The sequence below is a fragment of the Stylophora pistillata genome, chromosome 9, assembly GCF_964205215.1.
Source record: "Stylophora pistillata chromosome 9, jaStyPist1.2, whole genome shotgun sequence".
NCBI classification, from domain to species: Eukaryota; Metazoa; Cnidaria; class Anthozoa; order Scleractinia; family Pocilloporidae; genus Stylophora; species Stylophora pistillata.
Window position 1 is genome coordinate 7,212,121 of NC_142527.1, and position 18,758 is coordinate 7,230,878.

The 18,758-nt window shown below is 39.9% G+C and overlaps 2 protein-coding genes across 3 annotated transcripts; both read right to left on the bottom strand.

Moving 5' to 3' along the window:
* Positions 1 to 2,113: 2,113 nt before the first annotated feature.
* Positions 2,114 to 3,945, bottom strand: LOC148723006 (uncharacterized; the record flags this gene model as incomplete). The annotated part of the gene is made up of 2 exons (XM_088734384.1): positions 2,114 to 2,887; positions 3,316 to 3,945. Coding segments are annotated over 2 exons (810 nt in total), but the record flags the coding sequence as incomplete, so codon positions are not given.
* Positions 3,875 to 17,779, bottom strand: LOC148723007 (uncharacterized). 2 transcript variants are annotated; one of them, XM_088733589.1, is made up of 4 exons: positions 17,055 to 17,779; positions 16,503 to 16,658; positions 14,922 to 15,068; positions 3,875 to 5,226 (listed from the first exon to the last, which is right to left on the bottom strand). In XM_088733589.1, exons 1-4 carry the CDS (start codon positions 17,356 to 17,358, stop codon positions 4,970 to 4,972), a joined length of 864 nt encoding a protein of 287 aa, XP_088589715.1. In that variant the 5' UTR covers positions 17,359 to 17,779; the 3' UTR covers positions 3,875 to 4,969. The 2 variants fall into 2 exon arrangements, with proteins under 2 accessions (XP_088589715.1, XP_088589716.1); XM_088733590.1 differs by lacking the exon at positions 3,875 to 5,226 and adding an exon at positions 14,087 to 14,216.
* Positions 17,780 to 18,758: the final 979 nt, after the last annotated feature.

Consider the following 18,758-nt stretch of genomic DNA (forward strand, 5'->3'; position numbering starts at 1 on the left):
CTAAGGTGATTAGATATCTTAATGCCATCTAAGTGAGTATTAAAAGTATTAGAAATGTTTGAATACTCTTAGTTTTAGTCACCTCTTAGTTCATGGTGTAACGAGATGCATTTATGCAAATGAGTGAGCATGCGCCTTGCTGAGTGTGCTAGAGAGCGTTCCACGTGCTCGGGTCAGTAGTTGAGTTATCGTGTAAGTCAAGTCTTAATTATTGGAATGAATTAATTTAGCAACCCACACAGAGTCATTACATGGTACCAGGTGTAAAACTATGGCACTTAGCGGCGTCGATGTACCGAAAATGCAATGGATTGGCGACAATCTTCGAGAGAATTGGAGGCGTTTCAAACAACACGCTGAGTTAATGTTTTCTGGACCTCTAGAATCACGCTCAGATGCAGAGAAATGTAGTCATCTTTTAATCTGGAGTTGTTAGAAAGGAAGATATATCTTCAACGCATGGCAAAACCTCACATATGACGACAAAAAGAAGTTGCAAACCTACTACGATCGATTTGAGCAACATGTGAATCCAAAGTCTAATCCTGTCTTCGCACGATACAAATTTCATCTGAAGATCCAATCACCTGATGAATCCGTAGAGCAATTCACTACTGAGCTTCAAATCCTCGCCCAAGACTGCGAATTCTGATTCATATTAAATACCGGACAGATTTTGTCGAATGAAGACGATCTCGACTTCCCCGCTCTCCAAACTTGAAGCATAATCTTTTGTCGCTAAATTATTTAGTCCAATAATCCGTTTCGACGACCCGTTTCTTACTACTCAGTGGGATTTCTGTTTTGCTGTGACATGCTTTGAACTGACCGAGAAAGTGCTTTGACGCGGCTCCACCTAAGCCTGACGTACTTCATTTCCTACAGGCATGTTTCTTTTCTTCCATTTATAATTCTTGCCGACTGCTGACGATAAATTGTGGAAAATACGGTCATTTGGAGAAAACAGTTAGTTGCCACAGAGTGGAAACGGAACGGTCGCAACAGGGCGGTGGCGTTTATCGCTAACGGTTGAAATTTTGGCTTTTTCACAACTATCACTTAATTTCTCTTAGTCTTCTGTCCTTTGGATTAATAGAAAGTTTTCATGCTTAATTTTTTACGAATAACCGTTAAACTTTTTCAATTTCTACGCCCAACAGTTAATTTTGTTACCGCCTTACAAATAATGATTGATCGGTCCACGGAAACCTCAAACAGGAAACTAGGTCAAGGAAAAAGGGCAGAGGGTGTGTATGAAGGCCGAAAAAAGGAAAGATGTTGTTTGATTTTGTTTCTCACAAAATCTGTGTCCGAAAAGGCACAAATCTGTCTATGTCCCGTACTGGTGACCAAAAATCGTCATCATTGCCACCGATGGGTAAACCGAGTCAGGCTCGGGTTTAATTTATTCAGCCATAAATGTACTTTTAATATTTATAGATGCCAATTATGAACAATTATTTTTGGTACCTTACCATTCATAAAAAGAGTGGGACCGATTCTTATCACAAGAACTCGATATGCTGTCGATATCAACTGATAGACGATTCCGCACATCCTCTCTCGGTCATAAGCTTCGTGAGAAAGTCCGCAATCGATACTAAGGGAGGTTTTTTAGTTGTGAATATCTACTGAACAAGTCAACTCCGTGTTGTTGTACCTATGTTTAAGCTTAAATCGCGGGTGATGACAAATTCTGGTAGGATAAAAATCAAAGTGGCTCACGAAGCGCAGCCGAGTGAACACAGATTTCAAACGCTTGCGCATTTGTGAACCTTGAATTGACTGGTTGTCATGCTTTCAGGCTGTCAAAACCAAATTGTCTTGTGTTAGTTTCAAACAACTACATGACCCAGGAAGCCATGGTTTTAAAAAGCGCAAAACTCGTTGTTTTCGAAAAGTCTACTGTTTTCCTTCATTAATAATCAATCTCCTCACGCAAACCAGACAATAATTATTTACCTCTGTGTTAACCAAGGCAATGATTCTGATGTTCTCTGCACAGAAATTCAGTTGGAGGAAAGGTGATTGGTTGATTTTCAAAGCTCAGATAGCTTTGGTTAGGAGGATCAATATATCGAAAAAATTCTAATCACGCTTTAAAATATTTCACATTGATTAAATCAAATTATTTATTTCTTCATTGGTTGTTGTTGTTGTTTTTTTTTTTTTTGTTTCTTCGGTAGACCATACCAAAGATATAAACGCTAAAACGGGTTTTGCAGTTTCACTCTGCAGTTCAATTTAATGTCATAAGACCTCGGGAATGATGATTTATTTGTAAAAAAGTAAGGACATTTTCAAATTGCATACTTTACCAAGAGATTTAATTCATAAAGTAAAAGTTCCCCTTGCATACACACCACGTATAAAGTTCGTTAACCTTTTGAAATGTTTTCCTTCATTGCGCCCATGCACAGAGCCCCGCTTTTGAACTCATCGGCCGTACAAACTTATCGCTTGTAATTATTTATTGACTTTTTTCGGTTTTCCATGTAACTTAAGGTGTAACATGCTAAGTATTCTGGTACACAACAGTTAATGTTGATACAACCATTATGCTACAATCTATTGAAGCTACTTCAAATGATTACTGACAACTGTTTCGATAAAAGTTTCTGCGAATTCTGATCATTTTCTTAGAGTTTTGACTTAGTTTTTATGTTTTTTTCGCTAAATCATTTCTAGGATTGTAAACGGGCAGAGCTCACTTATGCTCCCCTTCCTTTGTTTCCTTCAGATTCTGCGGCGATATCTTCACACTCGCTGTCTTGACGTGATCAATTTTGGCGTATACTGTTTGGGACTGTTCTTGAACAAGCTTTGCACTATTTTCTCGGGTATGAGCCAGATCTGCATACACAAGTCCACGGTAGGGAGGGGGCATCTAGATCAAACATTAAACGAAGAAATATAATTATATCGTTTAGAGAAAAAGTAAAAGCAGCGACACCGAATAATGTTAGGGACATAGTAGCTAATAAACAAAAAAAAAAGGATCGAATAGCTATTATTTGTTTTTGGTTTGTTTGTTTGTTTTTGTTTTTGCTCATTTGTCTGTTAGTTTTGATATACAATATGCAGTTTTCATAATGCCCTCTAGATACTTTTAAAAACAAGTTCAGCTGCCGTGTTCCAGCTGCACGCTTGACTATCATAAAAACTTTTTTTCATCGAAGAAGTGAATGTATAAGGATCTTTTTTCCTTAAATTAAACAGTGATGGAGACGAAACAGGTTGTCTTAGAAACAAAACAAAACAAAAAAAAAAACAACATAAAAAAAAACTTTTATCATAATCTGTTAGATGCAATACCTGTGGTGGCTTCTTCTTCGTTGTCATGTCAACAGTTGCGTACAAGTATTCATTCTTCCCGGCAGCGTGAGGTATCTCGCTCTCTGCAGCTTTTGCGATGTTCTCGAGCCCTAAGTCAGTTTGATGTGACGAACGACCAGTAAAATCGACACCTGACGCCTTGTTCACAGGTAACCCATTTGCCTCTTCCTGAGGGCGGCCTAGAGATGTTTTGAGAGCACTTGCTTCAGAATTGACCTTGTTTTTCCTTTCTTTATGAACAACAGCGTAAATATTATCCTTTTTTTCTTCTTTTTCGGCGCACAAAGTGGGTGGCTGCTCTATTCCTTTCTTACTACCAACCATCATCACTTTTTCTCGTTCACGTTCCTGAATTTCTGAACATCCTTCGCTTCCTGACTTTGACTTTCCATTAGTCTCATCTATGTCATTATACTCGCTCTGTTTTTTGCAGTCGCTCCTTGTCTCGTAGGTGGCCAGCCCAGATTCAGTTTGTGAAAGGGTTAAGTGTACAGTAAGCTCGGTGGAGCTCTGCGTTTGTTGGACATCCACAGGATCGATAGATTGCAGTTCGGAACTCGGACGCACCTCGTAGGTGCAAGTAACCCGATCGTGAAGGTGATCTGAAGGTCATCTGTAAGGCAAAATGATATTATCTCTCATAAAGCGGAAAGACGGTTTCAGTAGGGTTATGATAAAGACGGATATATTCATAGAGCTTAAATGTTTGCTCTTTTACTTTCGTGTAGCGTCCTACTCTGTACCTAAACCGATATTTTCAGGAAAAAAAGCACTTCGAAGCAAATAAGATGTAACAAATCCAATAACAGTCACATTTCCATTGAAGAAAGGTGATAATAGCTGGATAGAAAATGAGGTTTGGAAAGGAAAAAAATATCACAATTATCATTGTATAAGTACCATTACCACTATGTAGATCGGACTAATATTTTGTTTGTGTCATTCAATCCAGAGCCAAATGAGAGATGTTTTGCAATCACTCTAAATGTTTCTCACGGAAAGTTAAGTTTTGCGGATAATTTACAGACCCCTTGTCTTTCCATATTCAAAATCTGGATAAATAAGATCTGATGAGTCCATCAGAAGTAATTATCGGAGACTAAAGATTAAAGTATTCTACTGTATACCACTTGCCGTTTGTCGTGATAAAACACATCATTATCGTCGTTGCCGCCAGAAATAAAAAAAGAGAAAAGGAAGAAAATGCATGTTAATAGCAAGCCAGCCCTCCGATCTAAAGCCCCCTTCTCTTCCAAGATATAAAGGGACAGGATCTCCAAAGGTAGAATTGGGAGTAGGGTGATTGGCTCCCCCTTAGCTTAGATACATTTTCTAATTTCTCAAAAAGGTTTTAGCCAAATATCTTAGGTTTTTATTCACGTGTTTACCAAACTCGCTGAAATTGATTAAAAGACTAGAGATATTATAGAAGCTCGATCAGTTATCTCAGGCACATGAACACAGCAAATCGACAAATTTGAGAAACGTTACGAAACTCTTCTACATTCTAGTACTACGAAATAAGCCAATAGCATAGAAAATATTCATGTGAATATGCAATTAGACTTATATTGAAAAGTGAGATGATGAAGGTTATACAATCATTAAAAAAGAGGCAAAAGCGAAAACAAAACTAGAGAAAAAAAAAAACAAACAAACAACAAACGAACAACAAACAAACAAAAATAAAGATGCAAATGATGCAAACCGCAAATGACTTGCCTTGGTTTTTACGACCCTGGTGTCGTCGACAAAACAATATCCCGAATACGACTGCAATCGCTAAGATAAAAACGGCCAATAGCACTATAACGATCAAGATCAAGTTTATTTTTCCGAATGAAAAATTGTACCATGAAGATTTACGAACGGTATTCTCAAACGTAACTCCTGTAGAAGAAAAAAGAAAATAGTTATTTTATTGGTTTTCTATGAGGCGAAGGCTGATTGAACTTAAGAGAGTGGTCGGTCGCTCCGGTGGATTTTGCTTGAGACACAGATTTCCCTCATTTCTTGTGTGTTTTATGACATTCATGTGCCTATACTAAAACCACAATCCGTTTGATCGGATCTCTTTATTTTTCAGAGTTTTACGGAAATGAAATTTCACTCGAGTGAAGGCCTGTCGTGAAACTTTTTAAGACTTTCATTTGAGACAACTTTGGAGGACAATCATTTCAAAAAAACTACGGAACTCAGAAAAAACAAAATACCCCAGCCAAGTATGTTAACTTTATCTTATCCATCGAGGCGACTTTCGTGAACATCATATTTCAATGAAGGAAACAAGAAATCTTGAATGACACCTTATCGATCCGCCTGAGTCACACACGCGAAAACCGATCAAATTCAAAGTAAATTTTTGAAAAAATGAGGCGTTTTTAATGTCAAAAGATACGAGTTGAAAATGCAAAACGAAAACCACGTGCGAGTCGTCAAGTAATAATGTCATAGAGCATGCATGTCACGCATGACGTCCCAACGTGACATCTCCTCTTCTTAAAAAAAAAGTTAAAACCTAAACGAGATTCTAACAAATAAACAAGGTTCTAACAGTCCACAATGTTCCGAGTGTGTACGACTACAAAATCACCCCAAAGGTTCTTATAGCTTAAACTTGTGATCAGCTGAGCAGTATCACTATGCAGTCTCAACAAGACGCTCTGGTGGTCTACGGACCCGCAGACTTCTTCTGACAGGTTGATACTTTTGCGGGAAATCGGGCTGTGCTTCCATCTCTGACGTTTCGATACCAGCATCAGTGCTTGGCTGCATACATGGATTTGACTCATCACTGCCTCCTGCTACCCATGTTGGGCTTGGTGCTGGGCTTGGGACTGGAGATGCCTCCTCCTTGGTCGATTGAAGATGGAAGCGGTTTTGACGAATCTGGGTTCTATCAGGGGTCGCTACAATGTACGAACGAGGAGTCTGGTGTTGTCGGATGACCACTGCGGGTGTCCATTCTCGTCCCTGCTTCATTCGCACAGGTACGCCTTCGTGTAGTTTGGAAAGTGGCCGAGTGCCGCGGTCATAGAGTGCTTTCTGACGTTGTTAACGTGTCACCAGGTTATGACGAATCTGAGAAGTAGACCTGGGCTGTGGTTCAAGGAGGCTCTTGGAAATTGGCAGTCTTGTTCTCAGCTTTCTACTCATAAGAAGTTCTGCTGGGGATTCATTCATTCCACTGATAGGGGAATTACGGAACTCTAATAAAGTGAGAAATGCATCCTGTTTTGACTCATCAGCTTTCCTTAGTAACTGCTTAACCGTCTGTACATTTCTTTCCACAAGACCATTTGATTTCGGGTAGTGTGGGCTTGACGTTACCACTTCTATTGAAAGGCATGTTGTCTGCGATTAGCCTCTCAGGGATTCCATGACGTACAAACATATCGTTCATGGCCAAGATAACTGCTTCACTATTCTTACAGGAGAGGCGGGCTACTTCAGGATATTTGAAGAAATAGTCAACTACAAGAAGGTAGTCTTTCCCCTTATAGTAGAAAATGTCTCCTGCAACTATCGCCCAGGCTCTCTCAGGGACCTCTTGAGGAGTCAACGGCTCCCTCTGGTTGCTTCGCTGGTGTTGCTGACAGGTACTACACTTGGATACCAACTTATCGATCGCACTATTGATACCTGGCCAAAACACTGCACTTCTGGCTCGCGCTCTGCACTTCTCTATCCCCAAGTGAGCAGCGTGTATGCGTTGAAGTTTTTCGGGTCGCTGGCTATGGGGAACAATTATGCGATCACCCTTGAACATTAACCCCTCGTAGCAGCTTATTTAATTTCGGTAGTTCCAGTAAGGTCTTGTCTCAACTGATGTCTCTACTTTAGTCTGCGGCCAACCACTCATGACAACTTTCTGCAACTGTTGAAGTTCAGGGTCACTCTCAGTTCCGTCCCTCAACTTGTGAAACATCGTCTCCGACAAATGTCCAGAGTCCAGGACATGAATTTCAAACTCATCATGTTGGTCTGTACCGTTGTGGGGTAAATATGCTCTGGAGAGTGTATCAGCTAAGGGCAGTTTGCTGCCAGATATATACTTAACCTTAACCGCGTAAAGCTTAATCCTGAGAATCATCCTTTGAAGGCGAAGGGGTGCTATACCGGCCAAATGGGGTGTTAAAGGTAGCTAGCTTGTTACTGTCCGTGGCTAGTTTAAGCTGCCAAAAGCCATGGTTAGCATCAAGGACACTGAACACTTTTGCACTGGGCATTCTGCTAATCACATCTTCCACGGTCTGCATGGGAAAATGTTCGCGCATGACGGCACGATTGAGATCGCTAGGATTCATGCACACTCTGAGTTTGTTATTCTTCTTCTTAGCAACAACAAGACTATGCACCCAGGCAGTGGGTTCTGTACATTTCTTAATGACTCCCAGCTTTTCCATTCTCTGAAGTTCCTCTCTAAGAGGTTCGCGAAGGGCCACAGGAACTCGACGGGGAGGGTGCACAACAGGGGTGGCATTGGGATCAATTTGAATCTTGTACTGGACGCCTTTGATCTCAGCCAAGCCCTCAAACACGTCTGCATATTCGGATTCCAGGTTCTCTTCTTCAAGGCAGTAAATTCTCTTTATCAGGCCTAGATCGAGACAGGATTTCAATCCAAGAATGGATGGTAGATCTTGCTCAACAAGTATGAAGTCTATCACTGTGAATTTTCCTTTATACTCGCAAGTTAGGCTGACCTTGCCGCAAGGTGGGATTCGACGTCCATCATACACTTCTAGTTTGGCTTTGCATTGGCAGGACTTTCTGGGACCCACTGGAAGCCGATCAAACAACGACTTGGAGATGACATTACAATCAGCCCCCCGAATCTATTTTGAAATTCACATTGGTATTGACGATCTTGAGCGAGACGTGCCACTCGTCTTTAGAAGGAACTTCCGCACTGGACTCCACTGAGAAAGTTAGCAAATCGGCTTCGTCGTCACTGCACTCCGATTCAATGACTGCGTGTACTGTTTTCCCGCCAAAATCCCGTAGTCGCTTACGGCAAACATTCGCAAAATGATCCTTCTTCTGGCAGTAGTCACACCTTTTTCCGAAAGCAGGGCAGGAGCCCAACGAGTGAGAAGAACCACAAAACGTGCACTTTCCTTTTTGTGAGCCCGAACCTGGTCTTGAGAGACGCGAAGGGTTCTTCTTCAATCTGTCGGCGCCGCCGCCTGCTTGAATTACATTCACGGTCGGATTTGCATTGTTTTGCTCCATAGGACCCATCGCTTTAATCTGTTCTTTCGAAGCCTCGGACGATCTTGCCATAGAAATCGCTTTTTCCAGTGTAAGCTTCTCGTCTCTCTGTAAGCGCTCCTTCACTTGAAGATCTCGTATACTAAACACAAACTTGTCTCGCAACATGTCATCAACCGGCGACGGGTACTCGCAAGATTTCACTTTGTTTTTCAAGCGTGTGACAAACTGATCCACAGTTTCGGAATTTTTCTGAGTTATCTGCCAAACCTGATACCTCTCGAACACTACGTTCTCCCTGGGGTTACAGTACTGCTCAAACTGCTCAAGGACTTTGTGCAGCTTGTGCTCGTCACCTTCGGCAAACTGAAATGTATTGAAGACCTCAATGGCGTCTTCTCCTGCAAAGTTTAGGAATATAGCAATCTTGACCTCATCGGCTTTGTTTCCTTTTCCCGAAGCAGTTAAGTAGATATCAAACTGCTGCTTAAATCGCCGCCAATTTTCTGATGTTTCCATGGAGACACAAAGCGCTAGGCTTGTGAAAACTATCCATATCCCACTCCTGACACCATGTCAAAAGATACGAGTCGAAAATGCAAAACGAAAACCACGTGCGAGCCGTTATGTAATAATGTCATAGAGCATGCGTGTCACGCATGACGTCCCAACGTGACACGTAACTGATCCAACTAACATAGCTAGGAAGAAGACGCCATAGAAAAGGTAAATACAGAAAAAATTTTGCGGCCCGACCTTTGCGAATAGTTTATAACTCCGAGAACTTACCTGATTTTCAGCAATCTTCAAGTTTGGCCGCCATTTTGAGGGACTTGTCAACATGAAGCGTTGCAGACATAAATCGAGCAGGTAGATTCAAATGAACTGTACTTTCAATTGAAGTAGCAAAATCTGAGATTATTTGTTAACCTTACCATTCCTATGTCCTCATGGGACCATTTCTTCCAACAATTCAAACACTACAAATAGTGTTCAAATTCCTCTCGTCAGTCCACCATAAGAAATAACCTGTTCCACCTAAGCTGCGACTCAAATGTGAAGTACGAGTCAAATAACACAACTGGTTCTTCGTGGAGGTAATATCACGCTGGTATTTTGATTTTCTGATCGACAAGAACGGTGTTCCGGAAGTGATCGCCATGTTTACCTCATAAACGAACCGCTGACCAGCCGCTGAGTGAAAACAGAACGGCGCGGGGTGGGGTGGGTGGGGGCTTATCGGCATAAGTTATTCGAATACATGCTTAAAAAAACTTTAGGACTCTCAGGGCGCGATCCATTCAACCAAAATTTCCGGGCCAAGTGGACCGGTCCAACCGAGAAAAGAGGTCCACTTCGAGAGGTGGGCCAGTTTTTTCGAAACGTTTCCAGTTGGACCGAACCGATCCATTCAGTTTTAGACCAGATTTTTTCGGAAATTCTGGTTGAATGGATCGCACCCTCAGTCTGAACAGTGAAGGCATGCTTCGTAGTACAGAGTAATGTTATTTTGTTCTCATAACTTTTTCCTTTAAATTAGAACTGGTAATAGAGTTATCAATGTATTTTTAACCGGAGTACCCATATTACTTTTTGCTTGTCTTCTGTTGTATAAAATAAGGTGTCTTTTTTACCAGAACCTTTCCGTATGCCCCATTGCACGGAATGAACACTGTACTCAGAATTTTTGCTATAAGTCATTTTTGCTGTTCCCAAGAATGTATGCAAAATCATTGCTTTATACAAAGCTGACTCTAAGATATCATTTTCCGTAAAAGTAATCAATGTTATTTACGTATAGTGTTGATAAAACTAGCAATGTACAATTTTTAGTGTTTTCTACTTATAAGCTTGACATACAAATGTTGAGTGAACCATGTTAGTTTCACTTCATACCTTTATTCGATCTGAGCTTTTATCAGTAATCTTTATTCTTTTCATTTTTAAATTTATTGTACACATTTCTTTTTCATACGGCTAAATAAGCCCCCCCCCCCCCCCTTCTTCGTCTAATTTTTGGTTCTTTTCGCCCCATGTCTCTGCACGACTCCCTGTTGGCTAAAAAAAAAATTGAAAGACTGCTATGCAGGACACCTTTTCTTTTTCATTTCAGTTACCCTTTACAATACTTTATAAGTATATAAAGATAGGCAGCAACAAGGTCAATTAAATCCCTGCTTGATGGTGTAACTATCCTTCCACTGAACACTGGCATTCATGAGTCATTTCCTTAATTTTTGACATTATAACAGCTTTGGAATCTCTAGAGATAAATGAGAGCTTTTAGAAGTTATAGATTTCCTTCGCATGGAAACAGTAAAATAGTGATGTCTCGTTTACTTTATTTGCCGATCACTTAGCTTCTTGAAAGCCGGCTCTTAAAGTTTCCTTAGCCCTTCAGGCTCAGAACATACAGGCTGAGAATTTGAATTTTTAGATTCTTTGTCGGTGTATTCTTTGTATGCAGCTGTTAATGTAAGTATGTCGTGTGAACTCCGTTGCTCTGTTGCCGTTACCAGGGCCTCGTAGAGCTTGTCCGGATCATTTGGAGTGATTACCCCTCATGCCAACCGACAAGACATCTCGGCTGTTTTGAGACAGTTTTCTTTCTCATTAGACTTGCAACTTTCCGACGTTTGGTTAACGGGACCTTCAGTGGCTGGAATTTACCTTGGGATATTTTCTCCTTGGTTTCGTTGAACATTGCGAAGTGTTCGTGCTGAGATTTGGAGCAAACCTTCCCCACTGACCACTGATCTGGGGTCCACGACGGATCCCGAAGTTTACGAGATGTGCCTTGAATGTCGTCAAAACAACAACTGGGCAAATAAATGGGACGCAAGCGTTCTCTGTTAAAAACAATACAGGTGTGGTTGGACCACAACGGTGTTTAAGGAGGTTCGGAAAGGTTTTCCGCTGCCGTAGTGTTTGTGAAACGACAAAAGGTTACAAGAAAAGAGCTTTAATCGTGTGGGCAAACTATAAATATCTTTGCAACTATATTGCTGGGCAATACTTTAAGAGTACTTGTGATGTCATAAGGGCTACCATGGCAAGACGCAAATTCTACAAACAGACACTCAAATTTTCAATTATTGTAAATTATCTGAAAAACTAAGTCGGTGACCTACCATTTTTATTTCTTTGTAGGAAAGCTCCCGAAATTATTTAACGTCTCAGAAAGCATGAGAAAGAATTTATCTAGCAGATTTTTGGACTTCTTCCTGTACTTGCAATTGTTTCCAACGCGATACGAGTTTGGGTGATCTCAAGGAACTCACTTTAACTTTGTATATTCGATACAATTTCAATTTCGGCTCCAATGGAGCAATTCATAAGTGGTCTGTGGTTACGCTCGTGAGGTAAAGAATGGGTTTGTGACTTTTTCACTCAATTGAAGAGACTGGCGTCATTCCTATGAAATGGTTAAACAGAATACAGACTGCGAGCAGTTTCTTATTTTTTCTTAAATATAGTGAGGTCACGCAAATCATATGAGAATGGAGAAGCCGCGAGAGGCGTGTCGCTTCTTTGCCGCTCCACGTTCTCGGAGTTGAGCAAAAGACAAGGAACTTTACTACTAAAGCGATACAAGAGGTTCAATGATTATCTCGATTATCTGAACACATTTATTTACATGGTAAAGATTTCTTTATAAATCTATGAACTGATGCCGATCCCTTTGGAACGAGATTTATTTGAAAGAAAAAAAAATACGAAGCAAAACAAAAGTTGTCTAGATCTGCAGCACAAAGCATTCCGTTGCAGAAAGACTCAGAATCGTAATGCATATTATGATACTTTAATGAAAATATTCGAAAGTTCCCAAAAATCTTCTGATAATCTGCCCGCACTCACCCCACACCCTCCCCTTGGCCACTGCGTCGTACTGTTTTCACTTAGTGGCTGGTTAGCGGTTCGTTTATAAGGTAAACATGGCAATCGCTTCGTGATCGCCGTCCTTGTCGATATGAAAATCAAAAAACCAGTGCGATGTTTCCTCGAAGATGAAGCAGTTGTGTTATGTGATTCGTACTTGACATTCGAGTCGAAGCTTGGGTGACACAGGTCATTTATTATGGTGGAATCGACGAGGGGAATTCGAACACTAATTGTAGTGTTTGAATTGTTGGAAGAAATGGTCGCATGGGTATGTAGGAATGGTAACTTTAACAAACACTTGAACATTTTACCGCTTCAATTGAAAGAAAAGTTCATTCAAATTGCTTCCGTATGTATTTGTGACGGTTTTAGATCTACCTGCTCGGTTTCTATCTGCTACGCTTCATGTCGACAAGTCCCTCAAAAAGGCGGCCAAACTTGGAGATTGCCGAAAATCAGGTAAGTTCGCAGAGTTATAAACTATTCGCAAAGGTTGGGGCCGTGATTTTTTTTCTCTATTTACCTTTTCTATGACGTCTACTTCCTAGCTATGTTAGTTGGATCAGTTATGAACGCCTCACTATTTCAAAAATTTACCTTAAATTTGATTGGTTTTCGCGTGTGTGACTTAAGCGAACCGACAAGGTGTCATTCAAGTCTCCCCGTTTCCTTGATTAAAATGTGATGTTCACGAAATTCACCTCGATGGATTAGGTAGAGTTAATATACGTGGCTGTGGTATTTGTTTTTTGCTAAGTTCTGTAGTTTTTTTTTTTTAATTGTTCTCCAAAGTTGTCTCAAATTAAAGTCTTGAAAAGTGTCACGACATGCCTTCGCTCGAGTGAAATTTCATTTCCGTAAAACTCTGAAAAATAAAGAGATCCGATCAAACGGATTGTGGTTTTAGTATAGGCACATGAATGTCTTACAACACACAAGAAATGAGGGAAATCTGTTTCTCTAGCAAAATCGGCCGGCCCGCTTTTACAGAGACACCTTCTTAAAAACGATCTAGTGGACACTAACATGAAAAATAAGGAATGTCGAGAAATCGAATATCAATTTTCACGAACTGTGATCAACAAGAGACTAGTAACAGTTTGTTATCTCTTTTGACAGATCTTTGGAATATCATAACTTCAAGTTTTCTATAAAATCGTGTGTTACATTTCTATGCCCCCCTGCCCGAAACATTATTGTCAAGATATTAAGCTTTTTTATTCAATAGCTAGCGAAAATCGATCCCCTCTGTTTCCATGGTCAACTCATGGAAGAAGGTATTAGATTGAGCGTATGGCACACCCCATAACGTCTCTCTAAAGAGAAGTTACTGATTTATAACTAAGTTTTTGGGAAGTACGAGGTTTTCATTCATGATAACGTTGCTTTGGTGCTACGTAACGAAAACAATGCAAGAAACCATATAATTGTTTCAAATGGAGACTCATGACCGAAATGATAATGAGACTTATTCATTTTTCTGATAAATGAAGGAATGAATGAATGAATGAATGAAGTGATAAGTGAACAAGTCAGTCAAAAAATTTGTGAGTCAACCAATCGATCGTTCAATACAGCTAATAAATAGGCATGTAGACACTTATCATATAGACATAGATGACGTTAAGATAGTCACATTATACCTTGTGTTGGTTAATTTAATGTAGGTCGGTTTTGTAGTGTTGAAATTGTTGCACCTCTTGGTTGGGTGGAGGGTTTTGTCGCCCTCGTTGTTGATTCTTTTCAACGAGTTGTAATCGTTTTTTGTGGGTGACGAGTCGACCCTGACGCAAAGCAATAAGTATAGATAATCGCATGGGGCCGAGTAAAATTAGGGATTAATATCATGGTTCTTTTCGGAAGTTGCCGAAATTGCCCGAGTCGCGCGGCGACGAGGGCCATTTCTGCAACTTCCGAAAACACAAGTGATATTAATCCTTAATTTTACAAGGAACCATGTGATTACTTGTTTATAATATAAGGCGCAAAATGTTTTCTTACTGATCTCGCGCAAAACGGGATGCCATTGTTACAAAACAAACAGAAATTTCTTTACTTTGGCAGCCGTTGCTAAGCGATTTGCAGCCAATCATTTTCAAGTAATTTTACCCGGGGCAATTACAAAGATTAAGAAAAAAATCCCTCTGTCTTGACCAATCACAATTCAGTAATTTTGCTCCTTATATGATAAAGAAAATAATTTGCAGAGATCTTACTTTAAGAATCACCCATCTACTTCTTGTACGCCACCAAAATAAAAATGAATCGAAACCCAATTGCTTTCAAATGGAGTTGCAAGACCGAAATGTTAATGAGACTTATTCATTTTTTAGACAAATGGAGGAATGAATGAATGAATTGTTAAGTGAACAAGTCAATCAAACAACTGATCAATCGATCAATATATCAATTGTCCAATGCAGCTAATACAGACGCATGTAGACATTTATAATATAGGCACAGACGACGTTAAGATAGTTATATCGTACCTTTTGTTGGTTGATTAGATGTAGATCGGTTTTGCAGTGCAGAATTCGAAGTTGTTGCAGCACTTGGTTGGGTAGAGGGCTTCGTCGCCCTCGTTGTTGATTCTTTGAAACCAGTTGTAACCGGTATTTTTGGCTCATGAGTCGACCCTGACGCAAAGCAGTAGATGAGAAAATATATTTAAGAAATCCTTAGATTCAGAACCACCTACCAGCCTGTTAAATTCCTTGATTCATCTCACTTATACGCTTGAAAAATACCGACAAATCAAATTCTAATTGTTTGATTTAATCTTTCTTCATTTTGATGCATACCCTAATACTGTACGAATGGACTCTCCATATAATGTCGTTTTTGTCAAGGTGTTGTATCAAACTTTACTCGTTTTCGGGACTGTCTTGTTTAACTGATAGTGAACCAATCTCCAGTAACTGGATATTCTTCAGTGGGTCAAAAGTGGCGGAAAACTAAATAAAAAGGCAGAAGTGAGTGCATTCAGGGTATAACATGTTCAAATTATCAAAGAGCTCTTTTTACTTTAGAAAAAACTTGGAATGGTTTGAACAGTTAACATTCGTACTACAAGTAGATAACGCCTGGCGTATAATATACTCTGCGTATTTATAATCGTCCCACTGTATGCTTTGTGGATTTTTCAACCAATATTTTTCAACGGTACATTTAGTAGACCCCTCGTGTATAAAACCTGCTAGTTTCAATTCTGCGTCGCATCCTATATCATCAAACAGACCGGCGTGGCCTCTGTGCATCTTGTACATTTTCGCGCAATTTTTCGAGGTTTGGTTGTAAAATTCCCCTTCTTCTCAAGACCAAGCTCCCTTTCTTAACGCAATTACTGCGCTATTATCACTTATCGATCTCCACTGTCAGGATGATTTATCTTTATTCAGCCTAATGGAGTACTCCATTGTTTTTCAAAGCCTGGACAGTTTGGTTTAAAAATCACCATTCCCCTTAACTTTCAATAGAAACAAGGTCATATCCAGCCTGCTTACAAGGTTTTCTGCTTTCGGACCAGGAGCGAGGAGTCGCCTCATTGTTGCCGTGGAATATGTAACTGGAACCTTTGTATTCCCGTGTGCAATTATCTCTGTGGTCTGCATGTTAATAGCTCGCCAAGATCCATGTTTCTCAAAATTGAAACTTTTGTTAAGACATCAACTGATCTTATTTTAACATCCCCATTAAAGTCGTCTTTAACAAACTACTAAGTTTGATCTTTCTGAAGGACTGTGGGATCGGAGCTCGGCATATGAATGATGAAAGCTAGACCTATTGTCATGAATATGACACCCTTACAGGAGAGGGACAAAGCTTTTGCCAAACACACCTTGAAAGGACCGGAAGCTTTGATGCAAAAGCTCATAGGCTTCCCTTCCCATGCCCCTCGCGGAATGATCGAATATTCAGTCACGTTTGTTTGTTTGTTTGATTATTTGTTTGTTTGTTTTTCTGTTTTAATTTTTCCTTTTGGGGGGGGGGGGTGGTATGACATGCGAAATGACTTGTGCAGTAGACTAGGTACATATCACATATTCAAGTTTTGACAAATGAAATCCTACCTTCTGAGGGTATCGTTTGCCCATCTTCACTTTCAGGAGATGTAAATTGTGTTCTTTGTGAGGTGGCCGTTGTCTTGATTGCTGACGATTGGCTGGTTGATGAGGGTTCCGGCGTCCCCTCGAAAATATCCTCTGTTTTCGAAACTGTGGAACAATCTAGTGGAATAATGGGAGTTTAACTCAGGTTTGCTATACAATTAAAGTCCACTAAGACCTTTTCGTGTGAAAGAGTAGTGTGATCGTCCGGGTGAATGTAGTCCTGAGAAGGACTGTTGTCGGTTGTAGTGACTGACGTTTCGACAACCTGCGCGGAGGTCATCATCAGAGTCAAGTGAATAGTTGTTGTGAGTAGAATGTTCTTATTTCAGTTCGTGTAAAATGATTGGTCAGTTTTGTCGTGATGTTATTGGTCATTGGATTTAACATCCGAACGATCACACTACACTTTCACATGTTACCACCGGGTTGAAGCCATTTACAGCATTAAGACTTTTTGATCGCATTATGCGATTTGTTCTCTGATAAACATAGATTGGCGTGATTATAACTTACTGACTTGCTTTTCACATATATATCCTGGATTGCCATCATATTCTTTCGCTTCACACTTTATGTTATTATACTTTCCATCGCTCAGCATCTCTCCGCAATGTTCTGTTTTATGATGGTTGGGTTCATTTTTCTTCCAACGCCACTCTCTATCAGACGACCCGTTAGTCCACGCTTTTTTCTCACTCAACCAGCGCCAAGTATAAGATCTGTTAACTCTTTCCAAGCCAATAAACCAACGTTTATTTGATTGTCCATCTTTCTTGGTCAAGTTCTTGACGAAGTTCCATTCTTCGTCGGTTTCCATGGTGACAAGGGAACTATTTTCTTGTTCCTCACACTTGTTGTTTGATTTCTTCCAATTAAGGTCCTTGGTATGCGTGCCAAAGGAATAACTGGAGCATATTTTCACTCCTATGAGAAGCCGAACGATTAAGGAATGAAAAAAAAAAACAACAACAACAACAACAGCAACAACATCATTCTATTCATATTCGATTTTATATTCATAAGCCATTTACCGATAAAATATAGCTAAAGAAAAATAAATGTGAACAAATCCTCTGAAAGCCACGAAAACTTCTAAACCCACCATGTTGCAAAAGCTTTTGTTTGAATAAAACTGTGAATAACCAGAATGGGATCAGTTTGTAAATCAAAAATTACCTGAGTGGTGGCATCTATTTTCCCTTCCCTTTTACGCCAACGGTTAATGAGATAGCAATGACCTTGTACTTAGTTTCTGCATAATAGGGTTGAATTGTAATAGCGGGACAAAGTCTCCTTGGAACGCACTACGTTTAGCGACAAGCACTAAACACTCTCGACCAGTCCTTTTTCAATTCCCTTGAGTCTCTACTCTCTAATACAGTTCTATTTACATCAAATTGGCTTTACTTTTGGATAACCTGATTCGCTAACCCTGATCGTCGATCAATTCTTCCTCTATTTTTAGTCACTATTTACTCTAAAGCACACTTTTATATTCATGAAAGGAATGACTTCAGACTTTGAACTCAAATAGCTTCTACAACATACATTAAAAAAAAAAAAAAAAAAAAAAAAAATTATAACATAACCAATGTAAAGCGCGCGCTCTGATTGGTCAATTTAGCGTCCCCCATTTGCCCATGGGTGTACACTGCTGACGTGAGCCAAAGCAAAGACTATTTTTCCGCGCGCGCTTGTTTTAATCTGGCCACGTAAGACTTGTTAAATAAAAGGGACCTCTTTAGCTACAATGTATCAATGTTATGTTATAAAACAAATGGTAAACACCACAGCGTACACTATTGAGTTATGGATGCACTTGGGAGGTTTGCTAAGCACTCAAGAAGCTAGAGTCGCTCTCGGCTATCGCCTCGAGCGACTCTTACGCTTCTTTCGTGCTTAGCAACCTCCCAAGTGCATCCATAACGCAATAGTGTACGCTGTGGTGTTTACCATTTGTTAAAAAGAAAGAAATAAAAACAAAACGCCGGAGTAAGTCGTACTAAAATAAAGAAATACCTCTGTCAAGACAATAGCAAACATACAAGGAAGAATGGGGTGAACTATAAAATCATTAAAAGCTATTCACTCATGAAATGACATTTTTCATGTCGCTGACCTGTTTTAAAAGTAGAGAGAGAACAAAGCATTTTCCTGTAGGTTTCGCATAGCTGATTTTCAGATTATCTAATTTGGTAGTTATAAACTTTAATCAAA